Here is a 27,817-nt window from a genome sequence, read left to right as displayed (position 1 = left end):
TGACTGTCCTGGGAACCCACCGTGTAGACCAGGCTGACCTCAAACTCGTAGGTCTGCCTGCCTCTGCCTCCTGAGTGTTGGGATTAAAGGAATGAGCCACTAGCCATCTTCTGGTTGCAAATACTATACTTTGTCACGTTATGGTGTTTGCTCTGAGGGCCAGTCAACTCGTTTATTGAATTTATTGATCCTAACATCCTCCTCACGAGACATATATTTCAGCCTAATCTGTCTCCTCCTAACCCCACCCCTCCACCCAACCACGCCCACGTTCTCTGGGTTGTGTGTCCTATGCATTAAGCTTGCCCCGTGCCTTTTTCCAACAAGAGGCTGGCCACTTGGCTTTTGGCATCTCTTACAGCAGCTACTGGGCCTCTGTCTGGGACAATGTCCTCAGACCATTCCTAATGGGGTCTCTGAATGAAAATTCCCGTAAGTTCTTCTGCCTAAAATGTCTCCCTGCACCCCTGCAGGGAGCAAGTCACTCCAACCGAATGCTTAGATGAGCATCGGGATTTGACCAAGATATTGGCCCCTCCCTGGGAAGGCCAAAGTTTGCTCACTTTTGGGGTTATCGGTGTCTTGTCAGGGTCCAGTCAACATGGCAGGTCCTGCAGGTCCCCCTCAGGTCCTACAGCAGCTGTTCTGCCTTCAGCCGCCAAATTACAGTGCTTGGGCACCCTCTGGTGGCCTCTCTGCATCAGTGCATTCTCTGCCAGTCCCACCCAGCCAGACCCAAGCCCATTCGGTATAACACCCAGCTCACTCACTGACCAAGTCCTTCTTGACTTCTGTCTCCCATCAGGGGCATAGCCTCTGTACTGGCTGGTTTTTGTGTGTCAACTTGACACAAACTGGAGTTATCACAGAAAAGGAGCCTCAGTTGCGGAAATGTCTTCATGAGAGCCAGCTGTAAGGCATTTTCTCAACTAGTGATCCAGCGGGGAGGACCCAGCCCATTGTGGGTGGTACCATCCCTGGGCTGGTAGTCTTGGGTTCTGTAAGAAAGCAAGCTGAGCAAGCCAGGGGAGGCAAGCCAGTAAATAACATCCCTCCACGGCCTCTGCATCAGCTCCTGCTTCCTGACCTGCTTGAGTTCCAGTCCTGACTTCCTTTGGTGATGAACAGCAATGTGGAAGTGTAAGCTGAATAAACCCTTTCCTCCCCAACTCGCTTCTTGGTCATGATGTCTGTGCAGGAATAGAAACCCTGACTAAGACAGCCTCTATCCCTAGGACTTGTCTGCGTAAGCTCCTGACACTCATTCCTAGTACTGGAAGGGGGATACATAGCCTGCGTCTCTCCTCAACCAGAGCCAGATGCCTTAGGAGTGACCACAGAGGTCTCTATGAAATTCCGCCCCTCTGCTAGTCCCTCCCCTTGTCCCTGCCCCTGAAATGCTATAACACTGACTGATTCCCAGAAGGCCTCTCTCCTGCAGCCAGAGTCCAGACAGTGCAAAGAGGGCACTCCTCAATGCTGCTCAACCACTAAGCCATTCCTCTTGATCTTGGCTGCAAATGGCAGATAGAATCCTTTCCTCATCCGTCTTCAGCAATGAAACTGAATTCACACCGTGCTCACCCACAGCCAAGGGCAGCCTCGTGGTTTCTGCAGCCATTATGACTGTCGATTTTATTTATTAACTCCACCTAATCGAAATGTTCTGCAGCACTGATTGTACCAAGAGGCTGTGGTTTCCATGCCAACGTTTGGTCAGCACAAATGCCTCTAAGTGCAGTTTGTTGGCTGATAAAATACATTTATTCTTTTATCCATAACATTCCTTTCATGGAATAATACTGAAGTCTTTTTTTTTTTTTTTTCTGGAGCTGGGGACCGAACCCAGGGCCTTGCGCTTGCTAGGCAAGTGCTCTACCACTGAGCTAAATCCCCAACCCCAAGACTGAAGTCTTATTAAGCTTGTTAAACGTGATAAACTTATTAAATTAGCCTTGCCAACGGTGGTGGTACAAGCCTACCATAAGCTGCAGAAGAAGGATCCCAAGTTTGAACCTGGGCTGCACAGTAGGCCCTGTGGACACAAACAGGCTCTGGAAAATGCAGACGTGTTTTGAGACTTGCATTCAGACGTTGTGATGGTTTGAATATGCTTGGCCCATGGGAAGTGGCACTATTAAGAGCTGTGGCCTTACTGGAAGAGACGTAGCCTTTTTCGAGGAAGTACGTCACTGTAGGGGTGAGTATTAAGGTCTCCTCCTATGCTCAAGCCCAATGTGGAATAAGAGCCTGCATCTGGCTGGCCTCGGATCAAGATGGAGAACTCTTCAGTCCTCCAACACCAAGTCTACCTTCAGGATGCCATGTTTCTCACCATGATGATAATGGCCTGAACCTCTGGAACTGTAAGACGGCCCCAATGCGATGTTTTCATTTCTAAGAGTCGCCTTGGTCATGGTGTCTCTTCACAGCAATAAAACTCTAAGACAGTTAAACACGTGTACTCACCAATATTCTCCCCAAAATCCCACCAAGACAGAATCTGACACCAAAAACAGATGCTTCTCCGGCCCCTCCCACGAGGTTGCCGCTGCATCCAGTGCTCGCAATGATGCCCCAACTTTAAGATGAGGAAGCCAAGGCATGGGGGGATTAGGCCACTCAGTAAGACTATCATAGCCAAAATGTGAGCCCGAGGAGTGCCTGTGGCCGATAACTAAAATGGCAAGGTCCAGAAGAAAAGAGAAAGGGACTCTACAACCGAGATCCTGAACCACCCTCAGGGTCTTGGTAAGTTCAAGCCTAAAGATAAGGCAGCAGCGGGCGGGCAAGGGGTGGAACACAAGGCAGCCAGGTTCCCATTACAGCCCACAGAGGCTCAGAACCCAGAGACAGCCCAGCAGCCACGTGAAGAAGGTGCTGTGACGGAGGCAGCCGAGCAGCCACGTGAAGGTGCTGTGACGGAGGCAGCCGAGCAGCCACGTGAAGGTGCTGTGACGGAGGCAGCCGTGCCATGACTAGAACAGAGGATAAGGAAAACCCAAGAACCAGCAGGAAATCAGAGATCACCGTAGCCAGTCTATGGCAAGTGCCCCACTTTCACCTAATTATTTATTCATTTATTTATAGCATATGGGTTTTCATGTACGCTTCAAGAATTTGCGTATTTATTTATTCATTTACTTATAGCGGTTGGGTTTTCATGGTACGCTTCAAGAACTTGAATGTCCTCTTTGCCCAGAGGCCACGTTAGTCTCCTGTGTACTGTTCCAGTTTTAGTATGTATGCTGCTGAAGTGAACATACGTGTGTGCGCTTTATGTATGTACCTGTTCATGTGCGTCTTCCTCTATTATCCCTCACCTTATTTTTTTTTTTTTTTTGGTTCTTTTTTTCGGAGCTGGGGACCGAACCCAGGGCCTTGCGCTTCCTAGGCAAGCACTCTACCACTGAGCTAAATCCCCAACCCTCCTCACCTTATTTTTAAAACGCTTTTTTAATTGTTCATTTTAGTACACTGATGTTTACCGTACGTGTGTCTGTGTGAGACCGTTGGATCTCCCAGAAGTGGAGCTATAGACAGTTGCGAGCTGCCATGTGGGTGCTGGGAATTGAGCTCAGGACCTTTGGAAGAGCAGCCAAGGCTCTTAACCACTGAGCCATCTCCCCACCCCCCTAATTATTGTGCGAAATTTTCATATAGATATACAATGTAGTTTGCTCCCGTGTGTCTGCCACTACTTCCCCACAACTTCTTCTAGTGCTCCTCACACACACACCCCTCTTTTATCATCATTATTAATAATAACCAAAGTCCAGTTAGCGGTGCCCACATACACACGAGCATGGTGGCAACCTACAAGAGACCATGTCCCCAAGGGAAAGTGGCATTCCCTCCCCCGTGCAGACAGCAACTGCTAATAACTCCTACACCAAGGGTGGGTCTCAAAGGCTCCTCCCCAACACCTGCCGGAATTTTGACTAACTTGATCCTGTTTCAGTCCAGCTCTGAGAGAGACCACTGAAGTCCCTCCCACCCTACCACAGCAGGCACAGCAGCCTCCTGTGCTCGGAAAACCAGTCAGCAGGGACAGAGTTCCTGGCTGGGCCAGATGGAATTTTCTCTGCTCTCCATCCAAAATACGTGGATCTTCAGCAGTAAGGTCTTACTGTCTAGTCATGGTGGACAGCCAGGAACAAAGGCTGGTTTGTCTTCAGTTTCTCTGGAGTCTTACTGACCAATAGCTTGTAAGCAGTTAAGGTTCCATTTAATAACCCATGTCTTGGTATTGTGGTGGTGGTGGTGGTGGTGATGGTGGTGGTGGTGGTGGTAGTGGTGGTGGTGGTGGTGGTGGTGGTGGTGGTGGTGGTGGTGGTGGTGGTTTTGGGTTTTTTGTTTTGGTTTGTTTGTTTTTTAAAGACAGGATCTGTGTAGTCCTGGTTGCCCCGGAATAAGATATATAGACCTCAAACTTAGAGATCCTCCTGCCTCTGCTTCCTGGGTGCTGGGATTGAAAGCATGTGTCACCACGCCCACCCTAGCTCATTTCTTCAGAGAGCAACATTGGTCACCCATACACATACTTTGTTCAAATTACTTTATAAACTTTAGCTTACAGAGTAGGGACATTCCAACTTCATGTATCCTTACTTTTGGCTAACCCAAATTAACCCTCTCCTCTCCCCAGTCCTCCAATCCCCCTATTCCCACTTAAATCTGAAATCCCCCTCCCTCCATTTTCAAGCTGCCTGTGTTCTACATCCCCTCATATTGTTCTTTTCTTGTGTGGAGGTTTGCAGATTTGAATGCAGGAACCCTTCACTGGGGCTAAGCCTCCTGCCACCCAGCACTTCCCATCCCCAGACCTCCTCACGCTCGATTTAGCCCATGTCCCCTCATGTGAATGGGTGTTTCTCTTCAGTCTGAGGCATTACTCCCCATGTCCTCTGAAGAGCTGCCTACTGTCACAGATACCTTTCTTCTGTTTCCGCTAGGGGAAGCTTTTATTTCCCCTTGAATTTTAATAGTTTTTCTGGGTATAATACCCTGAGAGTTGTGGTCTTGCAGAACTTGGAATATGTCTTTCCAGGCATCTGGCCTTAAACATTTCTACTGTGGGGCTGCAGAGATGGCTCAGCGGTTAAGAACACATGTTGTTCTTGCAGAGGACTTGGGTTTGGTGCCTCGGACCCATGCAGCAGCTAAGAACCATCTGTAACCCCAGTTACACAGGATTTGATGCTCTTTTCTGGCCTGTCCGGACATTGTATGTATGTGGTGTACACACACACACACACACACACACACACACACACACACACACACAGAGGCAAAAAGACCCATACACATCAAATAAATAAATATTTGTGGGCTGGAGAGATGGCTCAGCGGTTAAGAGCACCCGACTGCTCTTCCTGAGGTCATGAGTTCAATTCCCAGCAACCACATGGTGGCTCACAACCATCTGTAAAGAGATCTGATGCCCTCTTCTGGTGTATCTGAAGACAGCTACAGTGTACTTATATATAATAAATGAATAAATAAAAAAAATTAATAAATATTTGTACAATTTCTACTGAGTAGTCAAGTGTTATCATCCACTGCTTTTATGAATAACTGAACCTTTCCCCTTTGCAGCTTTTAATATCCATTCTTGGGCTGGAGAGATGGCTCAGTGGTTAAGAGCACTGACTGCTCTTCCAGAGGTCCTGAGTTCAATTTCCACCAACCACATTGTGTCTCACAACCATCTGTAATGGGATCTGATGCCCTCTACTGGTGTGTCTGAAGACAGCTACAGCGTCATCACGTATATATAAACTAAATAAAAGCTCCAATATCCATTCTTTATTTTGTGCTTTCCATGTTTAAACTGTAAAATGTTACGGAGTGTTTATTCTCTGGTCCTGTCTGTTCGGTGTTCTGTGGGTTTCTTGTCTCTACATGGGCATCTCCTCTAGGTTTGGGAAATTTTCTTCTATGACTTTCTATGCCTTTGGCGTGGTATTCTTTGCCTTCTTCTGTGCTTAGAATTTGAAAGTTGGCCCTTTTCACAATGACCCAAATCATGCCCAGAGCCTGTTTGTTTTTTTTTGTTTGTTTGTTTGTTTGTTTTTTCTCAATCACTGACCTTAACTGAGTAAACCTCTGTTGTGGTTAGTCCTGAAGTTATCTGTATTTTGATGCTAATTCCACTGCCCCAAGGACAGCTGCCTAGTCCAGTACTCAGAACTCAGGTGACTTCACCAGAACCACCTCCCCATTGAATTTGTAAAGTACAGGTGAGGGGCAGGTACAGGATAGAAGGAGGCCTGTCATTGGAGGAGAAGGAAGGATGGGCGGAAGAGAAGTTTGAAGGAAGAGGAAGAGACTAAGAGAGAAGGGAGGACAGAGAAGAGTGAGAGGGGAGAAGCCATGGCAGGTGATGTTAAGATTCCGCCCTGTGGGGGCTGGGGATTTAGCTCAGTGGTAGAGCGCTTACCTAGGAAGCGCAAGGCCCTGGGTTCGGTCCCCAGCTCCGAAAAAAAGAACCAAAAAAAAAAAAAAGATTCCGCCCTGTGTATTTACAATGTTCCTAAGGGATGGATGGTACCAGGCTTTGTATGTTTAAGTGGGCAATTATATCTTATCAATTGGGTCTAAGATTATTGTATTGTGTGTTCTTTTATGTGGGGGTTTGAGTGTAGGAAAGTGCGTCTGGGATGTGTTTCCGAAACATTATCTAGCAGATATCTTGGGGCACCCCGGTGCGGACCCAGCGGGATAAAAGACAACCATACTTTTTCATTTATATATTTTACAACAACAAACAGCTTTCTCATCCAGCTTTGATACATTGTTTCCCACGGGATCCTTTCAGCTGAGGCTTTCATTGGCTTGTTGACTTTCACTTCCAAAATCACCTTAACGTGGGTTTTCTTCAGCAGTTCCACCTCTTTATTCGATTTTCACATCTTGGATGGATGTCTCCACTCCGTTCAGCTGTTTGATGGTCTCCTCTTGGCGTATTTTAATGCCTCCTTTGAATGGTTTGAACATAGTTATATTCATTCTTTCGAATTCTTCACTGGGGATATCCTCTGACAATGGAATTAGCCATTTGAGGGGTACGCGTATTGTAGCTTTTCATGTTGTTTTTGTTATTGTATCTTTTCATGTTGTTTTTGTTTCTTCTCTGGGATGCCAACACTAAAGAGGTCTGTGGTTGGATCTGTCTTTTTGCTCAATTCACCCTTTTCCTCTGCGGGACTATTATTGAAGACTGCAGATTCTATCCCTAGTCTTCATTTGAGGACTGTCTACTGACTGTGCCGACAGTCTCTATCAGAAGGCCAGCACACCCCTTCCTGGTCCTCTCCTCAGCACTTTGAGGAACAGTTCTTCAAGAATGTGGATTTGGGGAAAGCAATGGAATGCTTTAAATGGGGCTTACTGGGCTATCCTAGTAGGAATTTGGAAGACTTTGCTACTGAGAATGATTTGAATTGTGCAGACCTGGCCCAAGAGGTTTCAGTGAGGTATTTCGATGTGTGACATAGAAACTGTTCTCGTGGTGTTTTAGTGAAGAATGTGACTACTTCTTGCTCTTGTCTGAAACTCTGCCTGAAGCTAAGGTGAAGAGACTCCGATTATTGCATTGACAAAGGAAGTCTCAGAAATGCCCATCACAGACTTTGTTCTGTCTCATGAAGAGCATTTTGAATAAACACAGCATGCCAGTAAGTAGCATCCCTCCATGGCCTCTGCGTCAGCTCCTGCTTCCTGACCTGCTTGAGTTCCAGTCCCAACTTCCTTTGGTGATGAACAGCAATGTGGGAGTGGAAGCTGAATAAATCCTTTCCTCCCCAACTTGCTTCCTGGCCATGATGTTTGTGCAGGAATAGAAACCCTGGCTAAGACAGGTAGGAAGGGGCAGGGCTACCTGGTGCATCAGAGAAGCAAGATTCGGGAAGCCTGTGTGGTGGGGAGCAGTGGGTTCCTTTTTTTTTTTTTTTTTCTTTTTTTTCTTTTTTTGGTTCTTTTTTTCGGAGCTGGGGACCGAACCCAGGGCCTTGCGCTTCCTAGGCAAGCGCTCTACCACTGAGCTAAATCCCCAACCCCTCCTCTTATTTTTTAAGACAAGGTCTCACACTGATCCTGGAGCTTACTGCTTGTGTAAACTAGTTAGCCAACAAGCCCCGGCATCCTCATGTCTCCATAGCCCCAGTACTAGGGCTGAAAGCAACAGTTGCCGCCACATCTGGCTTCTGACATGGACTTTTGGGATCAGAACTCAGGTCCTTGTGCTTGCATTCTATGCACTTTACCAACTGAATCGTTTCCTCAGCTCTGTGCCCACTCTGTATAATGAACAGCCAGGCTCTGGCTTTCAGAAGATGTTGTGAAGGATGCTGGGGGAGAGAGACATCCATGATGTTTTTTTCCAGCATCAGACCCTGCATGCTTCAGTATTGACCTGACCAGCATGATGTGCCCACTAGTGCGACAGTGGGAAGACTATTATGGGGTGAATGATTGTTCTATGACTGGATTTGAGGCCTGCCCCACAGGAGAGAGCTTGCATGTACTACAATCCTGTCTTTAAAAAAATGGCTGAGGAGATCACGGGCTATGGGGTGGAACCCCGATACTGCCTTTTCGCCAGATGGTCACGCTGTAAAAATTGCCTACTAAAACTTTACTTTTGTTCCCAAGGACCTGGACCACTCTCAAGCTCGGGCAAAGAAGCTTCCTTTTACAGAGGGCAGCAGGGAGCGGAGAGACACACGGCAGATCAGAGTGCTGAGGCTAAGAGAGTGAAGTTTAGCCCATCCCTATAGAAGGCACCTGCAGAAACCTACCATTATCAAGGTCTGGAGATTTACATAGGGAGGCAGGGCAAGCCACTGGGACTGCTTACCGTACCTGCCACAAAGTGGCAGTACAGGCTAAGGCAAGAGAGACACTTGAAAAAGAAGACTAAGCAAGTCCTCCCCACAACCCCTCGCCTCAGCTGGGATTAAACCTGGTGTTCCTAAGGAAAGTGACTGCACAGGGTCCAGCCCGGCCTCCTTCAGGTCACAAGGCAGGAGAGGGGCTCCCCATCCTCCACGGATAGCTCTCCTCCTGAGTGTTGGGAAGAAGTGTGAGGGGAAATCTCCTCACATCAGCAAACGGAAGCTAACATGGGTCTGTCACCCTGAGGAACAACAGCCTAAGGGTCAGTGCTAAGCGTTTTCCTCCATTACCGGAACCCTAGGGCAGTGGGCGATGGATGAGGTGGTATAGGTGCTATGACCTGATTGCGCCTCTAAGACAGCGACACTGGAAACAGCCTGGGACAGGCGCTGGGAGGAAGGCCTGAGGTCAGTGTTCAGGTCGTGAGCCCTCTGCAGTGCTGAGAGTTATGCCACGTGGCTTGCCCTCACCTCCTGCTTGCCCTCACCCCCTTCCCTATGGGACTGCAGTGTGCGAGGCCTCGGCTTCCACAGACCTGGACAGTGAGTCTCAGAACCGTGACCTGGCATTGTAAACTCCCACTATCTGTAGTTACCTGCACAAAACCTGTCTGAAACTGAGCCTATCAACATCCTGTCACCAAGGGTTGAGGTCTCGGGAGGTCCCACTCCTTCCTGAGTACCTACAGGTCATGACCGATGAGAAGGAAGAGACATTTGTGGAGGTGCAGCGATCCGTAAAGTGCGCATGCTCACACTGTCCGGTCGCCATCCCTCACGGATACTCTGGAAAGAAGCTCAAGTCAAACTCATTTGGTCAAACCCTCACAACTCAAAAAAGAGTAAAGAGGGGCTAGCCGAGAAAGGGAAGGTGACCGGTGGGGGTGAGGAGAGGACAAGAGAGGATAATGGAGACAGATATATTCAAATACAAAAATGTAACAAAACCCATTGTTGCACATAGAGTTAATACATGCTATTAAAAAAACTTCTTTTTAAAAAAAACATAATTTGTCGTCCTCAAAAAGTTCAATGGCGACCTTATACAAAGGATTTTTTTTTTTTTCAAAATAAAACCGCATCTCTCAAACTAACACTGAAAGTGCGCTGGGAAAGGCCGCCAACCAATAGCCGTAGAGAGGGAGGTAGACGACGGGAGGACAATGGAGAGAGCACAAAATCCGAGGTAAAAATAGGCTCTGCTACATCAGAACTCACAGTAAGTGAATGCGAATTAAGTTTTTCTTTTCAACCCAGCTTTCCATGGGGAATTTAAATAGCAAGCCCGCGTCTGAATCAAACCACACGGTGTCCTCGGCTCGGGTGAGGTAGTGGACGTTCGCTGTCGCAGTTCTGAAGGCTGGAAGCCCGAGGTCTGACTGCTCTACCCCGGGTTGTCCGGTGAGCCGTTACCTGCTCCCTGTGTCCCCCACATCGCGGAGGGAAGAACTCTTACCATGTCACATCTAACCCTCATCACCTCCAAGAGCTGGTCCCCACCCCCAAACACAGCAGCACTGGGTCAGGGCTGGCCTTCAGTGAAGGGACACTGAACCAGAATGTTCAAACAGGACTGTTCACACTGAAAGAACATAGAAATGATGTAAGAGAAATTGAAAAGTATTTACCAGACGGTGTGTTGGGGGTTGGATTGATGTCCGGGTTAGATTTTTTTTTTTTTTTTACGTCAACCTGACACAAACTAGAATTATCTAGAAGTGGAAGTTCAGTTGAGAAAATATCTCTGTAAGATTCCTTGTAGACAAATCTGCCAGGCGTTTTCTTGATTAATGATTGAGGCGAGATGAGTTCCAGCTCACTGAGGATTGTGCCACCCGCCCAGGGAAAGCGATCCTGGGTATATAAGAAAGCAAAATGAGTAAGGCTGGAGGAGCAAGTCAGTGAGCAGCGTTCCAATATGGTTCCTGTTTAGTTCCTGCTTCCGTATTCCTACCTTGAGTGTCTAACCTGACTTCCCTGAGTGACGGAATGTGGTCTGAGAGCTGCAAGATAAGTAAACCCTTTCTCCCTCAAGCTTGCTCGCGGCATTTTATTACAGCAACAGAAACCCTAGCCAAGATACTTGGCTTGATTTGGCTCATGTTGGTTAGGAACAGGCTCTTACTGGATAGCCTAGAGTTGGAATGTAAGTATAATCCACTATCCTGATGGAGGCGGTTGGTTTTGGTTGGTTGGTTGGTTGGCTGAGACAAGATCTCATTATGTAGCCCTGGCTGGACTGGAATTCACCATGTAGAGTGGGCTGGCCTCAATCCAGAGATTTCCCCCTGCCGCTGCCTCCTGAAAGTTGAGATTTCGGGCATGTGCCACCACACTGGCACGTGACAGACTTTTAATTGGTGCTCAGAATAAAATAAACAAAATGCCACAGTATGGAGCCTCTTAATAAAATACATGGTAAAAAGGTAAAACTAAAAAATAGACATTTAATGAATACATAAAGATTTGGAGTTGGGGATTTAGCTCAGTGGTAGAGCGCTTGCCTAGCAAGCGCAAGGCCCTGAGTTCGGTCCCCAGCTCCAAAAAAAAAAAAAGAAAGAAAGAAAAAGAAAAAGAAAGAAGATTCAATCAAAGTAGCCAAGCACTGTGGCACCTGTCTGAAATTCTACAGCAGGAGGTAGGTGCAGAAGGATTGCTGCAAGTTTGAGTCCGACCGAAGAGATGAAGTGAGACTTTGTCTCCCCCCAGAATTCTAAATTAAAGATTAGTAAGTAAAATTGTATAGAAAGAAAACCTAAAAAAGAAAAAAATACAACAAAAAGGCTCAGGGCACTCAGTTAGTGGAGTGGGAGGGGCCTGTTCACACAGTGAGTGGAGAGGGAGGGGCCTGTTCACACAGTGAGTGGAGTGGGAGGGGCCTGTTCACACAGTGAGTGGAGAGGGAGGGGCATGTTCACATAGTGAGTGGAGAGGGAGGGGCCTGTTCACACAGTGAGTGGAGTGGGAGGGGCCTGTTCACACAGTGAGTGGAGTGGGAGCGGCCTGTTCACACAGTGAGTGGAGAGGGAGGGGCATGTTCACATAGTGAGTGGAGAGGGAGGGGCCTGTTCATACAGTGAGTGGAGTGGGAGGGGCATGTTCACACAGTGAGTGGAGTGGGAGGGGCATGTTCACACAGTGAGTGGAGTGGGAGGGGCCTGTTAACACAGTGAGTGGAGAGGGAGGGGCCTGTTCACACAGTGAGTGGAGTGGGAGGGGCATGTTCACACAGTGAGTGGAGTGGGAGGGGCATGTTCACATAGTGAGTGGAGTGGGAGGGGCCTGTTCACACAGTGAGTGGAGAAGGGAGAGGCCTGTTCACACAGGCTCAACTCTAGTTTTGTTTGGTGAGAGTGCAAGTGCCTGTTACATTATTAAAAGAAGCACATTAAATACATAAAGCAACCTGCCCACCAGTCCCAAGGATAACGGTACCTCTAGTTGTTTGTATGTAAGATCCACTTAAGTAATAAGTGGTGGCAAAAAATAATCTCTGTAACTCCAAGTCAGGGCAGCCAGGGATGAATAGCAAGAGCCTGTCTTAAAACAAGTGTGTGAAGGCTTGGAAGGAAAGTGGGGGACACGCTACACAGGGAAGGGGCAGGGGGGACAGGGAAGGGAGGGACGATGACATCACACCCCTAATCCCAGCACTCTGGAGGCAGAGACAAGCAGATCTCTGAGTCTGAGGCCAGCCTGGCCTACAGACTGAGTTCCAGGACAGTCAAAGCTACACAGAGAAACCCTGTCCGGAAAAACAAACAACACATCCATTTAAAGAAAAGAAAATTGTGGCCAGAATGCAGGCAGGGTTCCTTCAAACCTCTACCCACCCCACCCCACCCCCAAAAAAATTAGAGTATGGAAACAGAATTGGGAAGGACAGAAAAGGGACATTCCCAAAAGTAAGTGAGACAGCCAGCCTACAAACGGTCAGGGAGAGGCTGATGGATCCAGACTGCAGAGCCTGGCTGGCAGCCACTGCCGCGACTCTGCCAAGGCCAGGCATGGGTGAGGATCCAAGCGCTAGGACGTCCACACCACTGATAACACAAGACAAGGTGAGGCTGGGAAGACCAAGTTAGCCTGTGTTTCCAGACGCTGGCCAAGGACCCCAGGATCGCCCCTTTCTTCGCTACACCTGGTTACAAGGCACCCGAAAGGTAAACCCTTTCCCTGCGTGTAACACGTGCCTAACTTCTGGACCACAGAGGTATTGTTTTGAATCTGAAATATCCTGCAAAGATTTCACGTAGGAAAAGTTTGGTTGGCCACTGATGGGCTTTGGGAAGTGACTGACTCCTGAGAGTTCCAACCTCATACATGAAAGATTTTATAATTCAATAAAATTGTTATTAGTGATAGACACTGGGAGGTGGAGCCTATTACTTGAAGGAAGTAGGTCTGGGAGGTGGAGCCTATTTGGAAGAAGTAGGTCTGGGAGGTGGGGCCTATTTGGAAGAAGTAGGTCTGGGAGGTGGGGCCTATTTGGAGGAAGTAGGCCGAGGAGGTGGAACCTATTTGGAGGAAGTAAGCCTGGGAGGTGGAGCCTATTTGGAGGAAGTGGGCCTTGGAGGTGGAGCCTATTTGAAGGAAGTAGGCCTGTGGAAGTGGGGCCTATTTGGAGGAAGTAAGCTTGGGAGGTGGAGCCTATTTGGAAGATGTAGGTCTTTAAAGGGGTCCCTCACACACACCTTTCTGACTGCCCTGAAGTGGGTAGCCTCTTCCACCAAACACTCCTGCCGTGACACCACTGTCTTCCCTCAGGCCCAAAACAATGGAACCAGCTATAGTCTAAAAGCCCTGAACCTCTGAGACAAAATAAATCGTTTCTCTCTGAGATTTGTCTGTGAAGAAAACCTGCCTAAGCCAGGAGAGGGAGCGTGTGTCTAAAGCCAGCCTCCAAGCATCCCACACCCCGCCTACACCCTCCACGCCCCCACAAGGAAATCCTACCAGGGCCCTTTTCAATCTCTTCTGCCTTCTCTCTGGCTGTGACCTAAGGGAGCAGTTGGAGTCCTAAAAGCAGAACTGACTAAGAAAAATGAGATAGGAAGGACTTGGGTTCCAGCGGCCGGGGAAGTGGCGCCTGGACCACTTACACTGGCAGACTTACAGCGACGAGAAATAAAGTCCACGCTGGCTGAAGCACATATTCTCTCCATGGCTGTCTCTGCTGCTGTCACAACATGCTGCAAGCTTGGAAACTGATCAACAACCAAAATTTACCTCTCGCGTTTCCAAAAGCTGGAGGTCCAAGGACATGTTGGCAGCAAGCTGTGCATAGTGGAGCTGCACTCTGCCGCCAAGATGATAGCTGCGGCAACCTCCCACTGGGTCTTCAAAGAACAATGATGAACTCCCCACATTAAAGCCCTTTTAAAAGGGCAGACCCTACACCTAGGTTGCTTTGGGTTTAAAGGGTCAACACAGATTTTAGAAGGACACAGACTATCAAGCCATAGAGCTACCTTGAGTTTTCTATCCTAGTGAGAAGTTCTGTGTGCCTTGGCTGGGCCAACCATGCCAAACCCAGCTCAAATAAGAACAGAGGGCACTCAAATCAACCTGACACCAGGGGTCTTCTCAAGAAAACTGGAGTCTTATGATCTGGAGAGGGAGGCTTCTGGACCCTTTTGCTGGATAATTTTATCTCAACTTGATACACGCTAAAGTCATCTGAGCTGGGGGGAACCTCAATTAAGAAAATGCCTCCCTAAAGATTGGGCTGTATCAAGACTCTAGGGTATTTTCCTAATAACTGATTGAAAGGGGAGGGCTCAGCCCATTGTGGGTGGTGCCAGCCCCAGGCTGATGGTCCTGGGTTCTATAAGAGAGCAGGCTGAGCAAGCCAGGGGAAGCAAGCCAGTAAGCAGCACCCCTCCATGGCCTCTGCATCAGCTCCTCCCTCCAGGTTCCTGCCCTGATTTGAGTCCCTGTCAGGAATGCCTTCAGTGATGAACGGTGAGGAGGAAGTATGAGCCTAGTAAACCCTTTGGTTGTTCTCAAGTTGCTTTTACTCAGTGTTTATCACAGCAATGGTTACCCTCTGCCTTCTGCCCTCTATCCTGTCTCCTCCCCAGTGACCCCCAACCTCTTCACCCATCCAAAGCTGTGCTTCTTGATGGGCCCAGCACATCAAGTACAGGTACGGTCCTGCCAGCAAAGAACTGCCACCTACCTATAGCCACACCTGCCCCACGCACACTGAGCCACGGGGGTGGGAGCTCCTTGCCCGCCTCTGGTTGAGGAGCCCATTGCAATTATTTCCTGTCTTGTTTCACGGGTGCAGTTTGTCATGCCTTACCATGAGGGTAGTTAACCCCTCCTTGTTTCTTCATCCTGGGCTGTTAGCAAAGGAACCCCTAAAAGGATCCACCTAAAAGATGACAGTGTCGACGGCTTTTCTGAGGGCGGTGCCTCTCCTAGTTTCTTTGCTCAGAGGAATCAGATCACAGGAACTTTCACCTGTTAAGTGGGCTTGATTTTGAAGAATTCGGGTGTCATCGTTCAGACGCCATTTTCCTACAGTAAACGTGAGTTTGCTTTAGAGTGGAAGGTGAAAGGTCACACAGGTCCAGACGTTCCCCTGTGGTGGGACCGGACTGGCAAAGGCCGTCTGCCCCTGCTCCAACGTCACTCCAAAGCAGCATTTCTAAGTGTCCCTCCCTCCTCAGAAGCCCTCGCTTGGGACCCAGGATCTCATCTAGCTGCTGGGACAGCCTCTTCTTGTGATGCTCCCTTTCTTGGCCATATCTGGGATTTGACTTTGAGAGCCTGCCCCTGTGTCAAGAGGCCAGGGAAAACACTGACTCTTGAGCCCAAGATGCAGCATTTCCCCAGCCCAGCAAGTAGCACCTAATAGCCTGAGGGTATTGTTTCCTCCTGCCCACAGGCCCAGCCTAAGCGAGACAGTGAGGGCCAGCAAGGGGCCACCCAACGCAACTCACCACAGCCCACCTCCTCCGACTGTACATAGTGCGGCATCAACACTGAGATCTTGGCGGTCTGCCCGGGGCTTGGCGCACCACAGCAGACAGCAGTCCTTGCTGCCATCAGCCCTGACCAAAGCCGGGCTAGAGGAAGATGGAGCAAAGGGGCCCTAATGAGTGCAGCCTTCTCACCTGCACCAGAAAAGGGCCAACAGTAGGGTTATTCCATGGCTTTGCCAAAAGGGAGAAAATGGCAGCCTACCTTTAAGGGGGGAGGGGGAGCTGAAGATGTAGTTCTGTTGGTACAACGCTTGCAGGCCATGCATGGAGCCTGGGTTTCGTACAGCACTGCTCTTTTAAAAGGGTGGTGAGCATAGTGCCCACGCCTATAATCCCAGCTCTGGAAGGGTAGGGGCAAGAGGATCAGGAGTTCAAGGCCATCATCCTCAGCCACTCAGTGCATTCAAGGACAGCCTAGGGTACGTGAGGCCCGATCTCAATAAACAATCCAACAGACAAACTGAAGTCAGGAGGGTGGCGCCTATATTGTCAGCTACTCTGGAGACTGAGGCAGGAACAGCACTTGAGCCCAGGAGTTTGGACCCAATCTGTGTGACAATATGAGACCCTCGTCTCAAAACCTAACAGTTGAGAAAGCTGAGAGAGCTTGGTGCACTTGCAGAGGATTTGATTTGTGGGTCTTGAGCACCAGGCTAGGCTCCAGGCTGAACCTGTCTGGACTCTGATTAAGATCTCAGATGTTGGCAAGGTCAAGCTCCCTACAGTAATGGGACTCTCTACCAGGACAGAAGAGGTCGAGCACACAGTAGGTCCCACTTGGGGACATGGGCATAGGTGGTTAGTGTATCCAGATAGGAGCTTCTCCGATCCTTCATTAAGCCCTTGTCACGTAAGCTGGAAACGTGTGGTGTTGCACTGGAGGAGAAGCTGGAGGGGGCGGCTATGCTCCTGATGACATCAGAGGTGGGTCAACTCCTTGGAAGGACATAGCACTTGGGGATAGCCCTGGCCCCGGCCTTATTGTCCATTACTCTTCCTCCACTCCCTACAAAGGGTCCGAAGAACTGGCTGCCTGTGCTGTCTTTGCATCCTGACTCTTTTGCCCAAGTCTCAGGGAGCCTTTCTCCCCCCGGCCCACACAGGCACTTCCAGCACTTCCCCTCCACTGCCAAGCCACAGCTCCCGTCTTTTCTTGAGCCTCCGTTGCTGTTTGGCCCACCCATCTAAAGCACTCTGGGAGCTTAGCCTTTGATGTGTTACACTTTATGCTGTGTACAGTCTCAGAATCCTCGTCTGAAACAGACACGAAATCCATTTCAGGATCCTCACGGCAAGCATGCCTTGACACGTCATTCCTCTAAAGCCCACCTGAGGGCTAGAGCCCAGGAAGAATTCTCCATACTGATCTGCCTCAAAGGGAGTGCCCCCATCCCACCCCTGGTCTGTTCACCGCCCACCTCCCTGCCCTTTGGCAGTCATCTGACTTACCCAACCCTTCTCCTGAGGTATTCACTGGGTGTCCCCATGACCACAGCTATCCTCCAGCCTCGTACAGTAATCTTTCCACAGGACCACTCACAGCCCTGACATGCTTGCTGTTGGAGGGCCCAAATCCAATTTCCTTCCATGTCCCAAGGACCAGATCTGCCCAGTGTTGGTCCCAGGTGCTCATCGGAACCAGTCCTCTTAAGGATTTTAGGTCAAGGTCAGCAGCCTAGCACCAGGATTTATGAGCAGGAATAAACTATGAGGACAAGGGACCCCCTAGTTCCCTTCTCCACTATATCTGGCCAAACAGGCCACCTCAAGAAGTTAGGAAGGAGATGGCTAGATGCAGCTAGATAAATCTGACCCTTTAGCAAGTGGGGCCACAGAGACAAGAGACCAGCAAGGTGGGATGGCCCTGGCTTAAGCAAGAGAAGGGCACAGGCAGCAGCCCAGACACTGCAAATTGGAGCTCATTCCTTGGGCTGTGATCCCCACCCAACACCTCACAGAGCCTGGGTCCGCCTACCAGCTGAGGAATTGGTGGAACCATCTCCATATGTAAAGGGTCACTGCCCTACATACCATAGGCCTCCACTCTCTAAGGCCCGTCGGTGGGCTGCAGCGTCTCGGGAGTGTGGAACTCAAAGCCAAGGTTTCCAGGTTGCTCATCAGGCACTGCAGAGGACGTGATGGTCCAGGATGGGGGGGGGGGGGGGGCACCATCATACTCTACCAGGTCAGGGGTATAGCCATGGGTGGTCCCTGTACCCATGGAGAGAATGGTCTCCAAGGACAGCTGCTTGCAAAACAGGTGACTCAAAGCCCAGACTCGGTGGTAAAGCAGTTCTCTGGGTAGAGAAGGGAGCAGTTGGTGCATCCAGAGGTGGGCACAGGAATGGAGCTACCCTACTGTGCACAGCTGGATCTACACCCCTCAACCGCTAGTGATAGACTGACTGGACAGTAAAAACCCTGGCTCTGGATCTCAGCAGCGTGGATCCTTGCTTCAGGGCGATGGTGCAAGGACCAGGCCACGCAGTGAGCGCAGGCCTGGCAGGCCGTATGTCTGCACAGTATGTCTGCACAGCGCTGCAGACGCCAGGTCGGGAGTCTATGTAGCCATCGCCCCTCATGGATAAGGCTCCTCAAACAGCTTCATAAAGCCCTCCCCCTCCCCCCCAGATGCCACCGAGAGACACTCCATGGCCTGGTGAATTTGGCCATGGATTCGCCATGCAGGGTAGAGGTCAGGGAGAGACCACCTGCCGACAGACTTCAAGGCCTCTGCACTGGGTCAGGGCACTGCGGGACTGGTCAGTGTCTGGGGCAGGGCCAGGCTGGGGTGACACAAGGCCAAATTGCTCTTCTGGCTCAGGCAGCTTCAACTTGGGAACAAAGCTGGCACCTGTTCCCACTGGATATTGACAGTCATGAGCCCCAGTCCCCCACCACCACCACAGGCAGAGCAAGCTTGCACAGGAAGGAGATGGAAGTGTAGGGACACTTCTGAACCTGAGCTGGGAAAGGGCAGGGGCATGAGGCCTGGGAGGCTGTGGAGAGGTGGAATGGGAGGCAGAGGTCAAAATACCTCAGTAGAAGCAGATTCTGTGGGGATAGTCACAGTGAGGTGGGAGAAAAGAGGGTGTCTCCAACCCAGGGCCACAATGGACCACCTGGAGAAAATACCTGCTTGCTCCATGGCCACCAGCACTCACCAGTCCTTGCTACTCTAGTCAGCTGTTGGGCAAGGTACTCATGAGACAGGAAGAATAGCCAGGCTTTCGGTACAAAACTGTAAACACAAGTCTTTAAAATGACAGAGGCCTCCTTGGCCACAAACTCTGAGCCAGAGGCCCCTACCACAGGTCCAGATCTCCTGGAACACTGACCCCCGCTTCCCACCCTGGCAGGCCAGCCTCAGGTAGGGGTTGAGCCATCTCCACTCAAGACCAGGCCTCACCAGCTGCCCTGTGCTTCGAGGTGAGCTACTGGGGGTGGAAGCTAAGGGTCCGTGGTCCGAGAGATTCCTGAGATGAAGAAGCAGACGTGGCCCCAGGCACTGCACAGGTATTCACAACACCTGTCCCTAAAGGGAGCCTGCCCCATCCCATCCCATGCAAACCGCGCGCAGCTAGTCCAGCGTCTGTGCGGCCCGCGGAGGGGGGGGCTGTCACGTGTCCAGCGCATCACGCGTGGGTGAGGGCCCGTGTGGACGCACTGGCGGGCCATGCAGTGGTGGAGGAGGCGGCACCGAGTTGCGCTGGGAAGGCGGTGGCTGCAGCTCAAGTGCAAGCGCAGGTGGAGGAAAATCGCGAACCTGGCGTCGGTACTCGAGGAACGTGCAGGCCTTGGTGGCCAGTGCCACCACGTTCTTGCCTACGAAGATGGCTGAGACTCGGCTATCGCGGAAGAGCGCCATGTTGGCGGCACGAGCCAGCACAGCCACCACATTGACAGTGGCGAGACTGAGCACCGGGTACAACATCATCTTCTGCGGTGCGATGTGCTCCCCTTGCATACTGACCTCACTGAGCGCTACGCAGGGCAGCACCAACAGCAGCATATAGCAATAGAAAAAGGTGAGACCTTCGGCCCACAGTGGCAACCCAGTGCGTGGCGGTTCCCAGAGGTTGGCCTGCATGTCCAGCAGATCCAGCAGATCTAAGGCCACCCAGAAGAGGCGGCCCCGCAGGTCCTCCCGCTTTCGGAAGGTGCGCACATATTCCATGCGGTCTAGTGCCACAAGCAAGAGGAACAGGCCTGGCACGCACACAGACAGCAGCAGTGTCAATGCCTTGCGAGCCACTGGGTCGGCCGCCCCGCGCCGCGCTGCCTTGTAGTTCTGAAAGATGAAATAGAGCTTGATCTCCAGCACGAAGATATAGAGGAACCAGAGGATCATAGCGTAGCCACGCTTGGCCGTGCGAACCTCGGCACCCACCCATACGGCCACATAGCGCAGCACCAGCAGGAAGCACACATCGCCTACCAACACAATTATGCACACGCCAATCTTGCGCGGGCCCTGGTTTTGCTCCACCAGGTATGCGTCCATGACGGCCATACTGCCCATGATCACCAGCGTGGTCAGGCACACGTGGCGCCGGTCTGGAGGAGGCAGCACCATGGTCAGCGGCCCGGGCTCGGCCCTGGCGCGCGCAGTCCCAACGCAAAGCGGGACGAGGTCCTGCAGTGTCCCAAAGAGCAGCGGGCCCCGATGCTCAGCCCTCCGGCATGGCGCAGCGCAGCAGGGCGCGGGACTTGTCCACTTGCCCGGAGAGCGCTGCCGCTCCCGGCCGGCGAGCTCGGAACCTGGGAAAAACCAAAAACAAATCTGATTGTGGTGTCGAGTGGCACCGAGGCCGGGACTGGTAGGCACGGCAGCCTTCCCAAGCCTGGCTGTTTCCTGCGCATGGTGCTGTCCCCACGCCGGGTGCGGGAGGCCTCCTTGGACGCACGCACGCGCCGCTGCTTGCATTGGAGACCTGGAGACCCTGAACTGGGCCTCCAGAGGGCGCTGCGGCCCCACCTGAGGGACCGATCTCATTCCCGCCACCGCCTGGAAGGAAATGGAACGGAAGTGGTTTCTCCCCGCCGCCACCAGCATTCTAAATGCCCTGGTGATTTGTCGCGGCTGGACCCACACCTCCGTCTCGCCTAGCTCTGGCAGCCTGAACCACAATGCGCGGACTGGCGGCTTTAGGCCGCTTCTTTGGAGGTTCAGGACATCTTCTCCTGGTGTTGCGCTGTACTAGTCGCACCAGGAGAACTGAAGAGCCAGGTCCCACCCTGGGGATAGGCACTGAGCAGGTTTTCCCGATCCTAGATGGATAGTCATTCAAACCCTGAGATATCCATCCTACGGGTCCCTCGTGCCTATGACTGACTGCCTTGCACCACCAGCATCCCCGTTTCCTGGATCCACAAGTCAATCTCTCCCCTTCCTGAGGCTAAGGCAAAACAGATGCTTCTCTTCCCTGACCCACCATCGCTAACTATCGCCCTGGAGAAGTGTTTTCCTCCCGACCACACCTCCTGCTATGCACTCTCTCTGGCCCAGCATGCTTGTACTTTCTGTTCCTCTGATCACGGGCTTCAGCTGCTGAAGCTCCCTCCACCTTCAGGGACAACCTCAGGAAAGCCATCGGCAAGATTTAGTCTCTCCCTATGTTCCTGGCACTGGTTGTCATGTCTGGAACTCAGATGTGATGGCCAGACTGAGTCCTGATATCTGAGCCTGTTCACACCACCCAGCCCAAAGTCACTTCCAATCAAGGCCTCTCCTCTCCCCTCCAAAGCACCTGGCACGAGGGCTCTGTTTACTGTCCTGTCTAGACAAAGACATAAAATTTATTGTCACTCATGACAGTGATGCATTCAACCTGCTCCTGGTGACACCTCTGCCCCCTTCATTCACCCCTGGGGTTCTCACAGAGCTTCAATAAGGCATTTAGGAGTTATCTGCCCACAGCAGGGCTCCAAGGATGCACACACTCCTGCCTGTCAGGTACACCCATTTTCATTCCCACTGGTAGGTACTCCTCTCCCAGGACGCGCAGGCTGGACCCATCCCTGCCCACCTGGAACTCCATTGGCTACAGCCAAACACTGAGAATTTCCTTCCTCCTAGCAATTGTCCAGGCCGAGTAGCCTGCTGTTAGCCAACACTTTCCATCATCTATCTGCACACCATCGCTCCCTTGCTCAGTCTCTGTCAAATGCCAAATGTCACGAGCCAACTGGTAGTGGGACAGACCCCAACCTCTAGGAAAGGAGTGCCCGGCCTTCTGGAAGCCAGAACCCAAGCCTTACGTCCCCTCCCCCACACACTGCCCTAGCCATGTTCCCAGAGACCCAGCCCAGGTCCACCTGCCCTAGGTCTCCCACGCCAGGCCCAAATGCCCATCCCTACCAACCCTGCCCACTATTCAAACCTCACACCGAGATTCAGGGCCTCCAAGCCTTAAAATGCCTGCCTCTCCCTCACGTTTTGCAAGATACCCTCTTGGCATTTCCAAAGGAGAGGCTGAAGCGAAGGAGGGTCTCTCCTCAACCCCGTTGAGGAGGGTCTAATGGCTCCCAGCAGGTTGCGTTTCAGTTTGTCTTTTCCCACTAAAGGTTTCCCCAGTGGGGCCTGGGCCTGGACCCGCCGCCATGCAGCTGCCCCTGCCCATCCCACGGCCTGCAGCCTGGGGGCGGGAACAGTACAGGCCCGCTGGCAGTCGCTGCGGCTGCCGCTGCTGCTACCACCGCCACCTACCGCCCAGCTCCGCCGACCCGCTCGGCTCAGCCACCCGTCTCCTGCTGTCCCGCCGCTTGCACCCCGCGCTTACCCCGCGGGCCAGATGCAGCGCGCCGGCCGGCCCCGCCGAGCCTCCGCGCCGGGCCCAGGCGCTCCGTGCTGCGCTCCGCCCCTCCGCCGCGGGCACCGCCTCCGGCCGAGGCCCCGCCCCGCGCCCCCGGGACGCCCGGACCCCAGCCAAGAGAGGACCCAGGTCCTAAGGCTGTGGCGTATTACGGGTTGCCATGGCGACAGCTCTGCGCGCTCAGGACAGGTGGCACTAGGTGCCAGACAACCTGGCATCCACCCCAGACCCCGTGGTCGGTCCACTTAGCTTCACACGCAGAAAAAAAAAAATCGTCAAAGAGTTCTCATCAGTCCTCCTCACACCATGAAATGGCTCTGTATGTAGCTCTCCAAGCTCAGACCCTGACAGCCACTAAAGTGATTCTCCTTTCCTGCTTCAGGCAGACCTCTGGACCCGGACCCGCGGAGGTGGCCGGACGTAGGGGCGGGGCTAAGTGTCCCGCTAGCCGCAGTTATACCTCCTGGCCAGACCTCAGCAGTGGCCTGCAGGGACACACATGCTAGGGCCTAGATCCTAGCACTAGGGTTTTGTACCCTGTGGGAAAAAATGCAGCTGTGAGACTCTCAGTCAGTACAAGAAGGGCCAGATGAGAGCGCACCAAAGAGGACTAACAAGGCTCCAAGTTGAGACTTCTCTCCAGGTCCTATCTTCACTAAGCGACCCATTCCCAACCTGCCACCCCAATAGCAGGGCAGCCCTGCCGGGAGGACAACAGGGAACCTCACGGATTGCTACAGTTCTTCCCCAGAGCTGCAGTTTCCCTCTGCCAAGCACTGAGGACAAGGGAGCTGAAGGGAATTGAATGGATGCAGCTGGGGTCTCCTCAGCTCCTGTCAGCAGCCTGAACAAGACACTGAGTACACTTGGCGGCCAGCTCTGAGTCAGTGATGGATTCTGTTCTGGTGAGCCTGGGAAGCTGGACTATCAGGCCATACTGGACTATCCTCCCGATGGGGGGGAGGGGGGTCCAAGATGCCCATCACCAGAAGAGAAGAGAATGGAATAGCCTGCAATAAACAGCATGAGCTGCAACCAACCCACTCTCCCCAGAAGTGCGGCAATTACCCAGGAAGAGGCCCCACGTCTAGCAATGAAAGATCCTGGGAGGAGAACACCACTGGCAGAGTCAACCAAGAGTGAGGAGGGGGCTGGGAAGAGAAGGACGGGCGGCACATGTCAGTCCTGTCCTGTTTCTTCCTTCATTCTCCTACTTTCTCATGGTTAACCCAACCCTCACCTAAAACCTACCAGCTTGCCTCCATACCCCCATGCCAGCATCCTTGAACCTACAGGCAAACATGGGGAAAGGGACCCTGCAGCTCTGTTCATGGTCAGGACCACAAAAGGAGACGACGCCCTGGAACCATATGGGTGGGTGGTCCAGAGCCGTTATAAAAGTGCTTAAGAGAGAAAGGCTAGAGGGTGAGGGGGCGGGACCAGCAGAAAGAAGGGGTCAGGGGCATGGACTTCTGTACAATCTGATTCAGTCAGCGCATGGATTCTACAGGGCCTCAAAAAGAAGCAGCCTTGATTCTAGCCTACTAGGGCTTAGGCCTACAGCACCACACAAACTGTCACTTCAAGCAGTTTGTTACAGCCACGGTGAGAAACCTGAAGCAACTACACCCGGAAAGCTTTGAGGTATCATCCACACAGAATGGGCAGCGGGGAACAGCACTGTGGCCACGCCTGTAGTTGCAGCTCTCGGGACTGTAGTGGGGGGTAACTTGAGCTCAAGACGAAGATTGTCTAAAAGATTAATAAGAGAGAGACCTGCCGTCCCGGTGTAGAGGAGGTTGACATGGTCACACTGACCCAGGGTAGCGCACACAAAGTAGGTCCAGACTGTTCTCCATCAGATCTCCGGGTGGGATTCAGCTGGCCAGCCTCAGAGCACAACCTGGAAATGTGTAAGGTATAGTCACAAACCGTGCTTCGTTCAGAGAACCAAGAGAAGGAAAATCAACAGGGCCCATGGCAGAGCAACACTAACACTGAAACTTTCACCTACACACAAGCAGACAGTCAAGCAATACAGAAACAAACAAATATAGGTCAGACAGGGGATGTAGGCCTGGCTCAGAATATGAAAAAAAAAATGGTGTGATCTACTTACTATGCTAACGGGGGGCGGGAGGGGGGGGACTACAGGGCTTAATGCACGCCTTTAACCCCAGTACTTGAGAGGCAGAGGAAGGGGGATCTCTGTGAGTCTGTGGTCAGCCTGGTCTACATATCAAGTTCCAAGCCAGCCAAGGCTACATAGTGAGACCTTGTCTCAGAAACAAAACAAAACAACAACAACAACAAAAACCAACAACAAAATAAAACACATGCTCAAATCAAATGAAAAAAGAAAAAAAAAAAAGAAAAAGAGTGGACAAAGGCAGGTGTGGTAGTGCACACCTTAATCCCAGTACTTAGAAAGAGGGGGCATCAGGATCTGGAGTTCAAGGCCATCCTCAGGGATGAGTTTGGGGCCAGTCTGGGCTGCATCAAACTGCCTCAGAACAGGCTGGAGAGATGGCTCAGCGGTTAAGAGCACTGACTGCTCTTCCAGAGGTCCTGAGTTCAAATCCCAGCAACCACATGGTGGCTCACAACCATCTGTAAAGAGATCCGATGCCCTCTTCTGGTGTGTCTGAAGACAGCTACAGTGTACTTCTATATAATAAATGAATAAAAAAAAAACTGCCTCAGAACAATAGTTTGAATGCCTTGCGCCATGCTCAAGCAAACTGTCAAGAACAAGGTAAAAACACCCACCCCATCCCTCCCTCTTCGAACCCACTCTCGGTCCTGACCAAAGGGGGAAGATACTAGAAAGAAAGAAAAGGACATACACTCTAAACTCAGTTTAGACTCAAAACCTGTGGGTCACGACCCCTTTGGGGGTCACATATAAGGTGTCCTGCATACCAGATAGTTACACTACAAATTTGTAACAGTAGCAAAATTACAGTTATGAAGTAGCAACGAAATAATGTCATGGCTAACTTAAAGAGCTGTATTAAAGGGTCACAGCGTTAGGAAGGCTGAGAACCACTGGCTTAGAAAGAAAACATGTGTAACTCTCCCTGCTGATGATAGACAGCATGAAAGTCTATAGAAATCCCAAGTTTCCTCCCAGTCTGGAGTGTTTATAAGCAAGCTTAGAAAGGCAGAAGGACACTAGGCTGAAGCAAAAATCCAGTCCTGTAAAGTCACAGGCAGTGGCTTAGTAACTGCATGGGCTGGCCCTAGGCCCCCTACACTTAGGTAGCAGACGTCCAACATGGTCTCCACGTGGATCCTCTAACAAGTGGAGCAGGGCTGACTCTGACTCTGTTGCCTCCCTTTGGAACCCTTTCCTAGGGCTGGTTGGTACACATGGTGGGGGAGGGGGGCTTCCCTTCTCAAAGTAGAAGGGAAAGGGAGAGTGGGGGGAGAGAGGAACGGGATGTGATGGTGGGACTGGGAGGAGAGGAGGGAGGGAAAAACAACAAAAAAGCAGAGAGAGAGAGAGAGAGAATTCATGTTGCTCTCGAAGCAGGATATCTCTCTGACTTCAAGGTCAGCTTGGTCTACACAGCAAGCTCTAGGCCGGCCATGGTTATATATTGTGAGGACATCTCTCAAAACAAAACAAACAAACAAACACACAAACAAAATCATGCTGCCTTTTTGTTGTAACTCAGAGTCAGAGTCTGGGTCCCATCACCCACAGGGGGTGGCTCACTGTAATTCCAGCTCTAGGGGATTTGATACCCTCTCCTGACCTCCACAGACACCCACAGGTAACATACACACACACACACACACACACACACACACACACACACAACACACACAGGCTGACAGGCAGGCATTCATAAATCAAAATAAAAAATAATCTTAAAGGTGTCATTAGCGGTGAGTGATTAAAAGTCAACGTTCTTAAAGTGATAACATTTACAATAACTACCGATAAGTTAGTTATTATCAATATCCAATATTAATCTACAAGAACATATACGTCAAAAGTTTAAATAGACCGATGGGAGAAATCAACAGTGTCTCAACACTTGGGGCATTCCAAGCCCACGAGGGACAAAGTTCACCCCAGCTCTGCCCAAGATGCCCTGTACACTGAACCCAGCTACACCCCACAGCCCTGGCGCTTGATAGACACGACCAGGCTGACTAATTTTGTGTGCAAGTGTAAAGCTACAACCCAAACAATGCTTACAGAGAAAGAAGATAAGAGTCTAGATAGTGGAGCAAGGGGCGGGGCTAAAGGCTGAACCCTCATGACCTCAAGCATGCTAGGCTGGCATTTTGCCTTGAAGCCACACCTCCCAGCCCACATTAACAGATTTTTTTTTTTTTTTTTTTTTTGAGACGGGATCTCCCTGGGTATCCCTAGATAGACCAGGCTGGCCATGAACTCACAGAGATTGCTTGCCTCTGCCTCCTAAGTGCTGGGATTAAAGACATGAACCACCAAGCCCAGCACTTGGTGGACTTTAAAAATTCATGTAAACCTGAGTGGCCAGGACAGTGCCTACGGGCAGAAGGAGAAGTACAGAGGTCGGTGGGACAACAAAGAGATAAGCTCTTACAAATGTGGCCAGTGGACTTGCGAAAAGCCTTACAGACCACACGGTTCACCGTGCAGTTCGGTGGGTCTTGGCATATTCGTACCTAGGTTAAAAAAAAAAAAACAAACTACTTTGTTCCTTACCCAAAAATTAACCCAAATTGTTACACAGGCCCTAAATTAAATGCAACATTAAGGAATTCTCAAAAGCAAAAAACAAAAGAAAATCCTTAGCCCATTGTGAAGGCACACACCTTTAACCCCAGCACTCGGGAGGCAAGGGCAGGTGGATCTCTGTGAGTTCCACTCCAGCCTGGTCTACATAGTGATTTCCATGACGACTAGAGCTACATAGTGAAACCCTTTCTCAGAAAGGGGGAGAGGGAAATCCTTATAACCTGGGGCAAAAATAAATAGATTCTTAGATACGACACTAAAGTGCCACCCATGAAAGGTAAATTGTGATTTGGGTATAACTCAGGCAGAGAGATAGCCCAGCATAGGCAAGGCCCTGGGTTCATCCTCCAATACACACAGAGAAAGAAAGATTAC

The 27,817-nt window shown here is 51.0% G+C and overlaps 1 protein-coding gene, 1 long non-coding RNA gene and 1 other non-coding gene across 5 annotated transcripts; all 3 read right to left on the bottom strand.

Annotated features, from left to right (window-relative positions):
* Window positions 1-3,157: 3,157 nt before the first annotated feature.
* LOC148005496 (U6 spliceosomal RNA) lies at window positions 3,158-3,264 on the bottom strand. The gene has a single exon (XR_015623541.1). It is a non-coding gene; the product is annotated as a U6 spliceosomal RNA (small nuclear RNA).
* Window positions 3,265-9,829: 6,565 nt separating this feature from the next.
* Window positions 9,830-16,940, bottom strand: LOC148005495 (uncharacterized). Its single transcript, XR_015622619.1, has 4 exons — window positions 16,092-16,940; window positions 15,848-15,973; window positions 15,205-15,422; window positions 9,830-10,751 (listed from the first exon to the last, which is right to left on the bottom strand). It is a non-coding gene; the product is annotated as an uncharacterized LOC148005495 (long non-coding RNA).
* Window positions 16,941-19,117: 2,177 nt separating this feature from the next.
* On the bottom strand, window positions 19,118-22,743 carry Tmem121 (transmembrane protein 121). 3 transcript variants are annotated; one of them, XM_087554814.1, is made up of 3 exons: window positions 22,672-22,743; window positions 20,328-20,650; window positions 19,118-20,180 (listed from the first exon to the last, which is right to left on the bottom strand). In XM_087554814.1, the coding sequence occupies exons 2-3, from the start codon at window positions 20,463-20,465 to the stop codon at window positions 19,509-19,511; spliced, it is 810 nt and encodes a 269-aa protein (XP_087410940.1). In that variant the 5' UTR covers window positions 20,466-20,650; window positions 22,672-22,743; the 3' UTR covers window positions 19,118-19,508.
* Window positions 22,744-27,817: the final 5,074 nt, after the last annotated feature.

The sequence above is a fragment of the Rattus norvegicus genome, chromosome 6 (genome assembly GCF_021556685.1).
Source record: "Rattus norvegicus strain SHRSP/BbbUtx chromosome 6, alternate assembly SHRSP_T2T, whole genome shotgun sequence".
In the NCBI taxonomy this organism is placed as follows: domain Eukaryota; kingdom Metazoa; phylum Chordata; class Mammalia; order Rodentia; family Muridae; genus Rattus; species Rattus norvegicus.
This window is presented reverse-complemented; position numbering and strand designations above follow the sequence as displayed.

What these genes read in the sequence shown, in the direction of transcription:
- Tmem121 (XM_087554813.1), bottom strand. Translation starts at nt 20,465, where the DNA reads ATGGTGCTGCCTCCTCCAGACCGGCGCCACGTGTGCCTGACCACGCTG.